The 15,500-nt window shown below is 45.3% G+C and overlaps 1 protein-coding gene across 10 annotated transcripts in view; it reads left to right on the forward strand.

The window, feature by feature from the left end:
* Positions 1 to 6,495, forward strand: part of LOC139237968 (uncharacterized) — a 142,132-nt gene extending 135,637 nt beyond the window's left edge. For all 10 annotated transcript variants that reach the window (XM_070867311.1, XM_070867313.1, XM_070867312.1 and 7 more), the window contains one exon: positions 1,745 to 6,495. In XM_070867311.1, coding sequence (XP_070723412.1) covers positions 1,745 to 1,898 — 154 coding nt within the window. In that variant the 3' untranslated portion in view covers positions 1,899 to 6,495. The remainder of the gene's footprint in view (positions 1 to 1,744) is intronic.
* Positions 6,496 to 15,500: the final 9,005 nt, after the last annotated feature.

Here is a 15,500-nt window from a genome sequence, read left to right on the forward strand (position 1 = left end):
TGAACTTGGTAGGGATTATGGTTCAGTCAGTGCCGATAAACTTAATGGCACAGTCATAAAGAGTGTGCAGGGTCAGAGGGACATGGGTTCATGTGCTTAGATCTTTGAAGGTGGCATGACATATTGAGAGAGTAGTTAGCAAAGCATATGGGATCCTGGGCTTCATAAATAGAGGTATTGAGGACAAAAGAGATACGGGAGGAATGGTGAGGAAGAACTTTTTTACGCAGCCGGTCGTAATGATCTGGAACTCGCTGTCTACCAAGGATGGTGGCACCAGAGACAATCAATGATTTCAAAAGGAAATTGAATCGGCATTTGAGGGAAATAAACTTGCAGGGCTATGGGGATAGAGCGGGGGAATGGGACTGACTGGAATGCTCTACAGAGAGCCAGCATGGGCTCGATGGGCCGAATGGCCCCTCTCCGCTGTTATGACACTATGATGGATACGGTGCAGGAGTACCAACTGCTCATTTTTCACAATTGAGTCTGCGCGGCAGACTATTCAATTCTGGTGGGCATCACAGCTGAGCTTGTCCGAGCCCATCGCCCAAGCATGCTCACTTTTCTGCAGGGAATGACTGGATGGCAGTTAGTTGCAAGGACCCTGGCCGATTTTTCTCCCACACCCTTGTCATAGGTTGATGAGGCCAATTTAATGCTGGATCAGGACTGACCTCTGGGACCTGATCCTGGTCGGTATGATTCAATATTGCAGCAGGCATTACCTTTACCCACTGAGCCATTTGATTATAAGCTGCTGCCTTATCGCTGTTGCAGTCTGCTTGAAGATGGAGGCAGTGCCACATGATGTGGGACAGCAGGGGAGCGGAGTTTAAGCCACCTTCCTGTACATAGTTGCTGTAATAGGACCTGTGGGTATATTGGACAATTAGTAACAGTAAGAAGCTATTCCTGCCGTAATTGTTTTTTTTTACTTCCCAGTAACAAAAAACGGAAATGAATCCTAATATTTGTTTTCGTCAAATCAAGCATGTTGATTGTAGAAATGTTGAAGTCTGAATAACACTACCTTTCGTGCAAAATAACTCATCGAGGGAATGTAGTATTTCCCCGAGATCTCCAACTCTGAACTCCATATGGGGTGTAACCAATGTTCCCGTGAATGTTTTATGGGGCTGTGTAGCCCCTTTAAGGGGACGCGCGGCCCATTCAAAATATCGCGCATGCGCAGTTTTTTTCCATTGGCGAGCCGGATGCGCAGGAGGTCCAGAGCTCAGTGGGGTCATGCAGCGTATGGGGAACAGTGGGTGTAGCATGCTGGGTGGAGTGCGAGTCTTTGGGGGTGAGATAAAAAGACTTGTGCTTGACTGTGTTGGGGTTTGTGTTACCTCAGCCCCCTCCATTCAACTCCTCCCTGGCCCCCCTGCCTCTCCCGGTCGGCCAGCAATCGCAGCCGTTCTCCGCATTTTGCTGCGGAACGTCTGAGCACTGGTGAACAAGCTCCCTTGCCCTCGCCACCTTCTAATGGAGGATTGCAAGGATGCTCACTTTGACTGAGACTTGGCTCGTAGACAGCGACACCGTCCCCTGTATTGAAGCTTCTCTACCTAGCCTGTCTTTCCACCCACTGTTCTGCCCAAACCAACACAATGGTGATGTGCCCTATATATTCTTGGATGAGAAAACGGTGACGTGGGGGGAGGGGGAGAAAACTGGTAGGTATTTTTTTTTAAACAATTGACTCAACTGCTCCTGACGCATCTTCCTTCCTGGCCAGATTTTGCGATGTGGAATTCCACGGTCCCCTCTCGATTCAGGAAGAATGGGTGAGGCACCTGCAGCGACACATCCTGGACATGAACTTCCCAAAGGCGGAGGTTGTCCGCGAAGAGATCTCCGTACCTGCCGTACCCGCCGAGCCAGTGAAATAGGCTGAATCCGCCGCCCGTGTGTGGAAACGTGGGTACATTGGGGGGCAGAGCGTCCAGCGCAGTCTCTCTCCAAGACCGCACTCGATTTTATGTTCTTCTAGTTTAGTGAAGTTTGGAAAGATTCTTCTTTGCCTTGAACGTCTAAACCTCTGTGTAGTAATGAAAGTATCTGCCTTACGTGGGTTTCCTTAGAGTAATTCTGCATTCGCCTCGTACAGTTAGAATGTTTAAAAAAAAAAGAACAACTAGCCCTGATTTAATTTTATACAATCTAGAAGCAGTTACGTAGCACAGTGCACTTCAGGGGAGTCGCACTGCATGGGGAAGGGGAGGGGTGCATGTGCGGCCTTGAATTTGGGCAGTTATGTAACCTGGGGCAAAGGCCTGGTTTGTTTGAGATCCATTTGGCTATTCCCACGTCGGACTCCCAGGCAACAGATCAGCGCATCAGTCCACGCCTTGGAAGAGAGAAGGAGAAACAAAAGGCGGATTGGTGACCATTATTTTAAAATCTGTTGTTTTTTTTTTAAAGTTGTGCCACTTTTTAAAAACGCCCAACCCAGCTGTAGCGAGTACATTTTAAAGTGTTTCTCCTTGTAAATCATTTCATAGGTGGTAGGGACAGAAAAAGACGACTCGCTGCTGAGCTCCAGATCACTGCATTAAGGCAAAACCGAGAAGCTGTGGTCAGAAGGTTTGGCTATGACCAACGCCATGCAGTGTGAAACTGAGGGATCGCCCGTCTCGTGACGGGGCTGCAGGGTGGTGGTCTGAGCAGTGACACAGCTGGACAAGGCCGGTTCGGTATTAAATGACGTGCGCTGGGGTTACCTGACCCTTGTGGTGGGGGGGGCGTGCTGATGGGGCGGTTACTTGGCATGCTGTCAGTCCGCAGTAGCAGAGCGGAGATGCATACCGCAGTGGGGCACTGCAACACACAAACAGAGGCAGGAAAGATGCAGCAAGTCTGCCAGCGTCTGAAGGGTTAATGTGTCGGTCGGGGCCCTTCATGTTGGTTCGTCAGCCCAGCCGTGCCGTCTGCAAGACGGATACTTGGACCACCTTCAATCTTGCACACTTCCCAGTTTGGCGGGAAGGCAGTCCTGTTGGTGCCTGGGCAGGCAAAAGGCTACCGCTTGCTGGCTCGAATCGGCGGGAGGGTTTTTACAACGCCAACACTGCAGCTGCCAGCACTTGCCGCACGCCCGCCGTGTGGAGGATTGTATCGCCCGTGTGCCGATCGAGCCGTGTCTTGTGTCGCACCTGTCCGCGGGCGTGTGGCTCGGGGATGGGTGGATGAATGGGACAGTCATGGGTCTAAATGAGCAAGTTTATTCCACTGACTCCGAGCCACTATATCTGCGTTTTGGTCAGTGACCTGTTTCTAACCCGTCCTGTTGGATGTTTATAGAGTTTAGTTGCTCTTTTAATATTTAGCCAAGGACCAGTTTGGTTTTTTTTCTTTAGAAGTGCTTAGGTCACAAAGTGGCAGTACATCTGCGCATAAAAATGTAAAGTGTATGTGATAGTCGTACTGTAAAGATGCCTTTTTATTCTTCCTTTCCGGTCCTCCTGCACGCGCTGGATGACGGGTGATTTGTAGCAAAGTGTAAAAGCAGGTTGTAGGATCTCTAGCCTTGCTGCCTCTCACACCCAAGGACCTCTCGCCGTCTTGTGTCGCTGAAGCGGGCCGTGGAGGATGCAGCTTCAGGTCGAGCGGCCCACAGCGGCTGTGCCGCCCCTCCCCCAACAGGCTGGCGCTGCGCTCTCGCCGCCTCAACAAAGGCCGAAGGTCACTCGTCCATTTCTGTAAACGGCAACACTTTCCAAGTGTCCTTCCCATGGCCGCGATTACGCACCAGTCACTGCTCCTTTGCGAACCAGGTAATGTAGCTGTGGGGAGGGAAGGGGGGGGGGGGGGGGAGAAGTTCTCTCGAGGCTGCTCACCACAAAGATGCTCGTCAAATTCACTTTTTTTTTTCCTTCTCCCCACCAAAATAAAAATCCTTCCCCCCGGTCCGAGGACCGCCTCTTTCGGTTTGCAAGCGGGCACCAAAAGGCCGTTTGTTTTTTTTATCAAAACTGTTGGATTTAAAACTTGCTGTCTGTGGTCACTTTCTATTTTCAGTGTTGTGATGTGGGTCTGTGCATCTAATGCAATCAGACTCTGTGACCAAAAAAAAAATAATCTTGTTACCTGTTTGTTCCTGTGACTATGTATTGTTGTAACTTGGAGTGTACTGAAAGATACCTTCATAACCAAAGGTGCTATGAGATTGGTTTTGGGTATCCCCGGAATAAGTTTTTTTTTGAGAATGGACTGCTGTGTGTCAACACCTTTACAAAAAGCTCCTCGGCTGAACTGGTGGGAATTCAGACACTTGTGTCTGTTTAAATCCACTTTCCACGTTAATTCGGGAAGAGCTAGTTTTAATTCTGTGCTTTTTAGTGTGTTGCTGTCGATATGCTTTGGGAAAACTCACACTTGATGTATTTTTAACGCTGTGTGACGTTCTTAATTCATCGCCTGAACCCGCCACAGTCACTGCCAAACCCGTCACCGTCTGTGCTTCATTCTCGTGTTGTGTGCTCTCAATGCTCGGCACTTGCAACACGGAAACGCAGCCCGCCATTGTAGAGCTGGGAGCTTCTCTCAATTCCCACGGGAAGATTTAAACGTGTCCACCATTAAGTTTTACTGAATTCCTAATGGCAGCCCTGAAAACCCAGTCTGAATCAACGCCACTGGCAGAAAGGCACCTCCTCTGTTTCTCTTTTCCCTTCCCTTCCTCAACAAGTCAGCGACTCCATGCATGATTGTGTATGTTGGGGCGCATGGCCTTCAGAGTTGGGTACAGCTCCTAACGGGATCAGAGCCTGGTTACATTCCCACTTTTAAAATCCAGATTAGTGAATCTGTCTGCGAGCTGTAGAGCCATATCCTGCCTTTTAGCTCACAGGGGCACTGCGCCCTCATGGTGAAGATGCTTTCGGGGCGGTGAAACAGCCAGTGCTGTCGTAGACACCAAACTTCACCTTCGGGGAGCTGGTTTCGCTCAGCACCTCTGGTTAATGGCAAGCGGCTGCCGACACTGGCACTTTGTGTTGAGCCGGTTGTCATGGTCGTGGCCACACCAAGGAGATCTGCTCATTTGCGGTCCTAGCAATGCGAAAAGGTGGCCCATGTAAATGTGCCGGGTAACGGCTCAGACATCTTGGGTTAATGCTACGAAACGGGGCCATTGAGTATTTCGCAGCATGTCGATGCAAAATGCACACCCAGTGAGTGTGGCTTATCAGGACGTGCATTGACTCGCTGGGTGGGAAAGTGGAAGCTTGTTCTCCTGGGGTTCCAGTTAAATACACTGGTTTGCCGTCTTACAGTCTGATTGTCAGCGACCCAGTGGGTAGTTGATTTGGCAAGTTAAGCTATGCTGGAGGCCTCTTATTGAATTTGCATAGCTGGAGGGGATTTATTTAAGCTTTCCTCCCCTTGCTAATGTGGCTGGACGGATCACCCATTCAATGGGACTTTCAGCCCTGGGACCGTGAATTATGACGTGTCTGTGTTTAGCTTTAACTCCCAACATCCCCTGTCCCCTTCCCCACCTGTTTCCCCGATACAAATAAGCACCTGGGCGTTACCAGGTCCAAGATTAAACAGTGACACGATGTTTCATCGAATCATTCCAGCACAGAAGGAGGCCATTCTGCCCTTCGTGTCTGTGAAAGAGTGATCCAATTAGTCCCACTCCCCTGCTCTTTCCCCATCGCTTTGAAAATGTTGCCCCTTCAGTTGAAAGTTACTAAAGTTTCAGCGGTCGGTCTCTGAAACGCTGTAGGGGAAACTAGTTCATTTTTTTTCTCTCCAAGCTGTAAAGGAATCTTCAGGGTAGTTGGCGCTGAAGGTTGATGCGGGTTTTGAGGGCGGAGACCTGTGCGCAGTCGTTGCCTACGGCGACGCTGAGATCTGTGAGCGAGCTGCCGATCCTCGGCCTTAACTGGATGTGACGGAGGAAGCAGCGAACAGCCGCAGTCGGAAAGCAATTGTTACTGGTGGTTGCTCTAAGGCATTTTATACGGATGGAGCCTCCAGTGGTGGTTGATGTCTTGGTATTTTGCTGCAATTTCTTGTTCTATTGATGCAGTGGTAACTTTTTTTAAATGCTTCTTCTTCCCTGTAAACCTGACCTCCTCTCGTGTGTATTGTCGAATATTATTGATTCTCAGCTGTGTTTGTATTTTAACCCAATCCTTTTTTTAATACAAGTATTACCACAGTAAGAATGGATTTGCATTTTGTGTAGACTGCAGCCCCGCAGCTTTAAGTTTCTTTGTGCTCGTACGCCCACTGCTGTCGAGGTAAATGTTTCTCTCCCCCTCCAGGGTGCTGAGTTAAAACAGTTTCCGACTGCCCCATCGGTGCTGCTACATCACCATCTGGTGGCAGCAACATCACACTTCATGGTCTCTGTCTGAACCCGGTAAATGGCTCAACAGAGTGTTCACGTTCCTTCATTTCTTCCTTTCTCCTCTCTCCAAGGTTGTAGCAAGTGGGTGTAGAGATTGGTTTGCGAGCCATGGCAAGTGTGTGGGATTGTGGGGGGGCAGAATTGTGGGAGTGGTGCCAGTTTGTGGGGAGCAGGACTGTCAGGGGGGCAGCACCTGTTGGTGGGGAGCAGGATTGTGGGGGGGGGGGGAGCAGTTACCCGTTGGTGGGGAGCAGGATTGGGGGGGGGGGGGGGGCAGTGCCTGTTTGTGGGGAGCAGGATTGTGGGAGGCGGGGAGCAGTGCCTGATTGTGGGGGCGGTGTCGGTTTGTGGGGAGCAGGACTGTGTTACAGGCAACATGGGGGTCCAGTGGACTTTTGGGTTATCCTGTCCCTTGAAGGTTTTGTGCTCCCGACAGTTACTTCCCTGTTTATAATGGACTGGCTAACAAAGTAGTAGGTCATTTTTTGGGGGGTGGGACAAACTTTATTAAAACAGTGATCTGAAAGGCAATTTAAAAATACTTTACGTGCAGACATGGGGATTTTAGCATTAATGTATATAGGTCAGTATTAACCCTGTCAGTACAAATGAGCCCAAAGTCAATGTGTAATACCCGTTGATTTTTTTTTTTCATTACATGGATTAAGCGAGAAATGGTTCAGAGCCTGCCTCTTGTTCAAAGAGGTAGATTTAAGGAGTGTTTTAAAGGAGGAGAGGTTTAGGGAGAGAATTCCAGGGCTTGGGGCCCAGGCAGCTGAAGGCACGGCCGCCGATGGTGGAGCGATGAGAATTGGGGACCGGGAATCCCGGAGTTAATCAGAGTTAATTATCGGGGAGTTCAGTGCCGGGCGATGTGTTACAGTCTGACCCTACATCTCTGTGTAGGTCCGTTTCAAATGTGCCAACTGTTTCCCATTTCTGACAAACAGCCACTTGGGCAAGGAATGAGATACAGTGTCGAAACCTGGAACTCTCGCCCAACAATCCTGATCACAGCACAGAGCATCTGGGGGTCAGTCAGAGTGAATCCCGTGATCATTCTTCAGTCTGTGCCCCGGGCTTCTAGTAAGCTGTGTACCTGGAAAATTACACAGGGATCTCTTGCCTGACTTGTCAGCTTCCCTATTGGTTCAGTGGTAGATCGTTGTGGCGTCCTGCAGGTGCTAGGTTTACAGTCTCTGTGGGGGAAAAAGCTGATCTTGGGAAGGAAGAAATCTTACTGGGGTTACTGCCCACTGGCTCCTGTTGGGAGATGTGCTTGGATGTCAGGTGAGTGCAGGATTGGCCTCGGCTGTGTGGCTCTGTAACCTGCTGCCCTCCTCTGACTAGCTTCAAACATTGCACAAGGTATGGGATAGACTGTAGGAGCCTGTAAAACTCAACTCCCCAACAAAACTGAGCACGTTCAAGAAACTCCAGGAGGGCTGGGAGACTGGATGGAAAGGAGACATTTTGTTTGAAACTCACAGGACATTCCTTTTACCCCATCTGTAGAACACCCCTCTCTCCCCCACGCCCCCCTCAGTTGAAATCAATCCCTTGCTCTCTCGGGATTTCCTGGGTTACAGTTGGTTACACCAGAGGGCGATTGAGAGCCACACCACGATGCAGGATCTGTGCCAGTGATTCAGCGGGAGTGTGCCCTTATGGCATCTGCCTTCCCCGACCTTCACCACCCACACCCACTTTCCTGGCAGGCACTACTCGCTTCACGCCAGGATACAGTCAGCAGTGATTTGATTTGTTGATGTTCTTGGGCCTGACATCTGAAACTCTGCCCCATGTGCGCTGGAAAGAGCCTGGGAGTCGGAGGCCAAACCGATTGCCCGCCATCTGGAATATTGGAGGTGAATCCCTCCGGTGACTGATTCCAAGCGAGAAAGTGATGGTCACGATCTTTAGGAAGTCCGAAAGCACGGCTGTGACTCTTCGAACTGCATAGCCTCTCGAGGCATGTTGCTTCGAGGGATGCCCTCTGACGCACTCAAAGCCGAGTAACTCTATTTATTTCCCCCTGTGCTTATTCCAGTCTCCCTCACTGCTTTGTGGTTGCAGAAGCTTACTAATATTTCTCCATTCATAAGCCGTCGGAGCCAGCTAAGGATTGCTAAAGTGGTGTTGTGCAGATCAGATGGTGGGAGTTGGGTTGCTTCGCCTATCAGCTTAGCGATCCCAGCGGTAAATTGCGACTCAGAATTACGATGGAGCTTTAAGGAGTTATTTGCACTTAAGTTACCAGCCCCGCTCCCCAACTCAAGTGGCCCTTCTAGTGACTCATTGACTCCTATCTGCAAACATAATTGTATTAAATAAGTTAGCAACCCAGTACAAACACATTAAAATGCTGGAAAAGTAAGAATACTCAGCAGACGAGTCCACATCTGTAAATTGAAAATCGAGGTTAATGCTTAGGATGTATATACAATCATAGAAATTTACAGCACAGAAGGCCATGTAGGTTACAGCATATCCAAAGCGATGAGGCCTCTACCATCCTTTTAATTGTAAATTATTGGGGTGTACACACACAATGTTATCCTGCCTTTTCTCTTTTCAGATGCTGACAAGCCTGTGTGTGTTTCCAGTTTTTATTGCTGTGGTTATTCCAGTACCAATAGTTCTATAGAGCACCATCATGCATGCATGTGCTGCTATGTCGAACAGACTGGCACTTTCTGTCCGAGATACTGATTGGAGCTATGCTGTTGTTTACTTTTTATAACCCCATCCACCACAAACCTTGGCCGCTATTCCTTGTAAAAACAAATTGCGCCAACTCTACCAGAATACAGAACTGCCTGGCAGATTTTCTCTCTCAAAAAGAACTTAAGAATTAGGAACGGGAGTAGGCCTTTTGGCCCCTCGAGCTTGCTCCGCCATTCAATGAGATCATAGCTGATCTTCTACCTCAACTCCACTTGCCTGCACTATCCCCATATCCCTTGATTCACTTAATATCCAAAAATCTATCAATCTCTGCCTTGAATATACTCAACAACTGAGCTCCCACAGCCCTCTAGGGTAGAGAATTCCAAAGATTCACCACCCTCTGAGTGAAGACATTTTTCCTTATCTCAGTACTAAATGGCCGACTCCTTATTCTGAAACTGTGACCCCTGGTTCTAGACTCCCCAGCCCAGAGAAACATCCTCCCTGCATCTACCCTGTATGTTTCAATGAGATCACCTCTCATTCTTCTGAACTCTAGAGAATATAGGCCTAGTCTACTCAATTTCCCCTCATAAGACAACCCCCTCCCTCCCACCCCAGGAATCAGTCTGGTGAAGCTTCGTTGCTCTCCCGCAATGATGAGCCTTAGGTAAGGAGACCAAAACTGTACACAATACTCCAGGTGCGGTCTCACCAGGGCCCTATATAATTGCAGTAAGACATATTTATTACTCTTGTACTCAAATCCTCTTGTAATAAAGGCCAACATACCATTTGCTTTCTTAATTGCTTGCTGTGTACCTGCATGTTAACTTTGTGATTTGTGTACAAGGACACCCAGGTCCCTCTGAACACTAACATTTCCCAATCTCTCACCGTTTATAAAAAAAAATATTCTGCTTTTCTATTTTTCCTACCAAAGTGGATAACTTCACATTTCTCCATGTTATATTCCATTTGTCATGTTCTTGCCCACTCACTTAGCCTCTGTCTAATCCCCTTGAAGCCTCTTTGCATCCTCCTCACAACTTACATTCCCACCTAGCTTTGTATCATAAGAAAACTTGGATATATTACATTTGGTCCCCTCGTCCAAATCATTGATATATATTGTGAATAGCTGAGGCCCAATCACCGATCAATGTGGTATCCCACTAGTTGCAGCCTGCCAACCTGAAAATTGCCCGTTTATTCCTACACTCTGCTTTCTGTCCGTTAACCAATCCTCAATCCATGCTAGTATATTACCCCAATCCCATGAGCCCTAATTTTATTTAATAACCTCTTGTTATTAAACCTTATCGAACACCTTCTGAAAATCCAAATACACCACTGCCCCGTTACCACGTTCTTAATAATAGTTTGCAGCATTTTCCCTACGACTGATGTCGGGCTAACTGGTCTGTAGTTCCCTGTTTTCTCTCTCCATCCTTTTATTAAATAGTGGGGTTACATTTGCTACCTTCCAATCTACGAGAACTGTTCAAGGATTTGAAATTTTGGACGGTGACAACTAATGCATAAACTATATAGCCATTTCTTTCAAACCCCTAGAATGTAGACCTTCAGGTCCAGGGGATTTATTGCCTTTCAGTCCCATTAATTGCTCCAATACCATTTTTTTTTTTACTAATACTAATTTCTTTCAGTTCTCATTCTCACTTGATCCTTGGTTCTCTGCTATTTTTTGTGTCTTCCGTGAAGACAGACACAAAGTATTTGTTTAATTTCTCTTCCATTTCCTTATTCCCCATTATAAGTTCTCCTGTCTTGGCCTGTAAGGAACCCACATTTACTTTTGCTAATCTTTTCCTTTTTACATACCTATAGAAGCTTTTATAGTCTCTTTATGTCTCTCACTAGTTTACTCATTTTCCCTTTATCAATTTCTTCGTCCTTTGCTGAATTCTAAAATCCTCCCAATCCAAAGGCTTACTATTCTTTTTGGAAACATTATAAGCCTTTTCCTTTGATCTAATCCTACCTTTAACTTCTCTTGTTAGCCACAGTTGGACCACTTTTCCTTTAAAAGAATGTATATTTGTTGTTAATTGTATACTAATTCTTTAAATGCTAGCCATTGCTTGTCTACCGTCATAACTTTTAATGTAGTTTCCCAATCTACCTTAGCCAACTCTCCCCTCTTACCTGCGTAGTTTGCTTTTTTTAGATTTAGGACCCTAGCTTAAGATTTAACTAAATCCCTTTCAAACTCAATATAAAATTCTATCATTATGGTCACTCTTCCCTAAAGGCCCCTTTACTACAAGTTTATTAATTAACCTTTTCTCATTGCACAATATTAGATCTAAAATAGCCTATTCCCTGTTTGCTTTCTCAAAATATTGATCTAGAAAACTATATTGTATATATTCCATGAATTTGTGCTCCATGCTATTACTGCAAAATTGGTATGCCCAGTCTATATGTAGACTAAATTTCCTCCATGATTACTGTATTATCCCTGCCCTGCATTACAACTACTGCCAAAAACAATTCCCACCAATGTTTTCTGCCTCTTGCTGTTTCTTAGCTCCACCTAAACTGATTTTACTTCTTGATTTTCGGAGCTAAGATCCTTTCTCTCTCCTGTCTTTATCCTTTATTATCAGGGCTAACCCTCCTTTTCTATTTTTCCTATCATAAAAGTTAAGTATCCTGGAATATTTACTTCCAAACCTTGGCCACTTTGCAACATCTCCCTACTAGCTATTAGATCAAACCTATTCATTTCTATCTGCGCTATTAATTCATCTATTTTGTTGCAAATGCTTCGCTTATTCAGATATAGTGCCTCTTACTGCTCCCTTGAAATTTCTAGTTCCCCTGGGCCACAGGATGCAGCCTTTCACTGGTAGTGGGAGAGTCATGGGTTACAGGCTGAGCTGAACTCAAATGGCACCGTGAGAAGTAAGCAATATTACGTTTGATCAGAGTATGGCAGCCAAGATTGAGTTTTGCTGAATTGCAACATCAAAGGAAATTCTGAGCTATTAGAGATTTCCTCATTAACCCCCATTGGAATCCTGAGTTTGGGGAGGGGGACTGGCATTGACTGTGGCTGGGGGAGGGAAAGACAAAAGTCTTTCGATCTGTTAAAGACTGGTAAATATCAATGAACTGAAATGTAGCCTGCATGTAAACCTTAATTAACAGTTCAGTTTCTGATGAGCGATTTTTGTGGTAACATTTCTGAATTTTCAAAGCTTACCTATAAGTGTGAGTGATGCCCAGTCCATTCAATTATTAAACCCCCCTCCTGCACCCTTAATACTGTTTTTAAAAAAAGGTTGTCAAATTCTGCTTTTGTATAGATATATTTTGTAGGTTAAAAGTCACTTTTACACTTGGAATTCTAATTCATGGTCTTAAATGAAGTGTTTCACTGATGCCAGCTACACGAGGATGCTAAGGAATAATTGGACAAGCTTTTTTTAAATATAAAGGCAACAACATCGAAGATCACATTTTGAGGTCTATTATTTTTAAAAAAACATTTTAGTTCCAATATGCACGGTGTAAAATAGTTGCATTTTGCCTGTGTCTCATGCTTTCCAGGAGTCAGTTGTATTCCTGAATAAATTGTAGTACTTAACCAATTTGTAGTGATAAAAGCCCAACAATACAGAGGGTTATTCGGCTCCAAGGTTTGGTATGTGTACATGTTGTAAAATTGGTAGCAAGATTCACGGGCCAGGTGAAGGACTAGTGTAAATGGAGCAGTTTGGGTGAGATGGACCTTTCTGGCCATTAAACCACTGTCATGGTATGCTGGGGTAGAGAGAAGCTCCCCTGATGGTGCCTACTGTCCAGGCAGGTGCAGTATTGATGTTTTTGCCTCTAAATCATGTGGTTGCTGGAATATAATTGTCAAGAAGCAAATTAACACTGGTAGGATTTATTATCCTTGCTTTGCATGGTGTTGACATTCGTATAGGTCGTCATCCTCTCGTTAGCTCGACTTTTATTTCTTTCTCTCAGGCTCCAGGAGATGCCCAAGCTTCTCTGCAGTTGTTTACTCTGGGGAGAGATCAAACCCTTTAGGTGTAGTAACTTTCAAGCACAGATATACTTCCTTCCATTCTTTACCAGTGTGATGTAGTAGCCAGGGCTCGGTGTTACTGTAAATCTGTGCTTTTAATGCAAGTCTTAATTCAGTATTACCTTGCATGGTAGGACATGTGTGTTGGATAGCTATCGCTGCTTAACTGGATAGTAGACTATTGTTACATGATCTCTCTGCACTGTATATAAACATTCTTCAAGCGGGGCCCTAGTAAGACCATATTTTAATCCAAATTAACTGGTATTTTTCTCTCTACTCTCTAGTGGTTCTCATTTTCATTAGATTACCAACAGCGATCATTGTAAGAACGGCTGTTCGTGTGTTAACAGTTTGAAACCCAAAGCTGATGCCCGAGAGCTATAGTGAAATTTCTCACTTCAGTATAACTAGAGGAATAAGTTTTCATGTTTTTAGTCTCTCCTGCTGCTTCCTCCTATCCTCTGAGCTGTTATGGTTCTGTTACTGGAGTCAGTGGAACACATTTGTAATTAGGTAGACACTGCATTTTATAATTTTTTTAAATATATGTACACTTGATTGTGCATTCAGCTGTATAGGGCTGTATTTACTGATATTTGTACTTGGGAGTTGTTTATAAATTTAGTACATGGTAAAGCTTCCAAGAAATACATTTGTGTATACAGCCCATTTTGACTCGACTTACCACACTAACTTTGTTTTTGTTCTCAAACTATTGGAAGGTTAAACAAACCAAACTGGAAGCTGGTGCCTCAGAGCTACAAACTGTTACTGCTGTACATGTTACTGAAGGTTGTGTATCCATTTACTCCAAATAAACAAAACTATCAAAACTAAACGTGTCTCTGCACAGTGGAATCAGACTGACAGCACCTCTCACCCCCACACTGCTGAAAAGGACAAGGGCAGCAGGCACATGGGAACACCACCACCAAGTCCCACACCATCCTGACTTGGAAATATCCTTGTAAGAATTTAATGTTAAAATGAGGTGTCCTCATTCTTCTAAACTCGAGATTATAGGCCTAGCCTACTCAATCTCTCGTGTTCAGACAATCCCTCCATCCCAGGAATCAATCTGGTGAACCTTTGTTGCACTCCCTCTATGGCAAGTATATCCTTTCATAAAGGAGACAAAAACTACACCATACTCACTCCAGATATGGTCTCATCAGGGCCTTATATAATTACAATATCATTACTCTTGTACTAAAGGCCAACATATTGCTTGCTGTACCTACCTGCGTGTTAACCTTGTGTACAAGGACACTCGGGTCCCTCTAAACACCAACATCACCCAATCTCTCACTTTAAAATATTCTATTTTTTTGTACCAAAGTGGATAACTTAACATCTGTGTAATGGCTATTAGATCAAACCTATTAACTTCTATCTGCTATTAATTCAGTTTGGCACATTCATATATAGTGCTTTTAGCTTTGACTTTTTTCTAGCTGTCACTGATGCCCTCTTCCCTTTGTTACTGTCCCTGGCTGTTATTTTTTACCCAAAACTCTGCTCTAGAGCCTTGACACTTCTGCTTTTAAATTTACTCTTTCCTCAATCCTCCTTCAGACTGCAGCGGTACAAAGTGGCAGCTTACTCCACTTTCACGTGATTAGGGATGGGTAATAAATGCTGGTATTGCCAACAATAGACAGCCCATGAATGGATGAATTTTTTAAAACTGCTAAATTTGGAATGTTTAGGCACAGTGCTCATAAGTATGAACATGAAATTCATCAGTTTCTGAACTCTACACATCCACTTCAATTGATAAGCTGTTGCTTCAGAAGCAAGGTTATTCACAGATGAAGCAGGAATCCCACTCTACTATCCAATAATACTGCTAGACAAGCCGGCATCAAGCAAAGGATTCGGCTGTCCTTGCACAGCTTGCATACAGACACACGTGTCCAAGTTTACACAAATGACCACCTGAGGTAGTAGCTAAAGGAACAATGCCAACATACATCTCCAACCAGTTAACATCCCTATTATACTCTTGATATGTACATACAAAGCTACAATTGTTAGGAATACACATGCCCTACACCATCTGGGAAGAGGAAAGAAAACATTGGATGTAATGGGTGTAACCCTTTTGTCTATTGAATTTCAAGGAGGACATTTATGCAAGTTTTTTTTTAAATTGGTGCATTGCATGCTGCCCTCCCTCGGGCCCAATTTCATTCCAGCCATACAACTCCAGTGGGACCACAGCTATCTTCATCCCCAATCAGGTAAGATAGTTGGGCTATGATGCAATGTCAAACTGCCACCCTAACTGCAGCTACACCATCCTATCACTTTGTAGTTGCAGTGTCTCTAATAAAAGGCTTCCACTTCTCTAATCCCAGATCAGAACTCCCATTACCCTTGTCTCCACTACCC

This window comes from Pristiophorus japonicus, chromosome 24, assembly GCF_044704955.1.
Source record: "Pristiophorus japonicus isolate sPriJap1 chromosome 24, sPriJap1.hap1, whole genome shotgun sequence".
Taxonomy (NCBI): Eukaryota; Metazoa; Chordata; class Chondrichthyes; family Pristiophoridae; genus Pristiophorus; species Pristiophorus japonicus.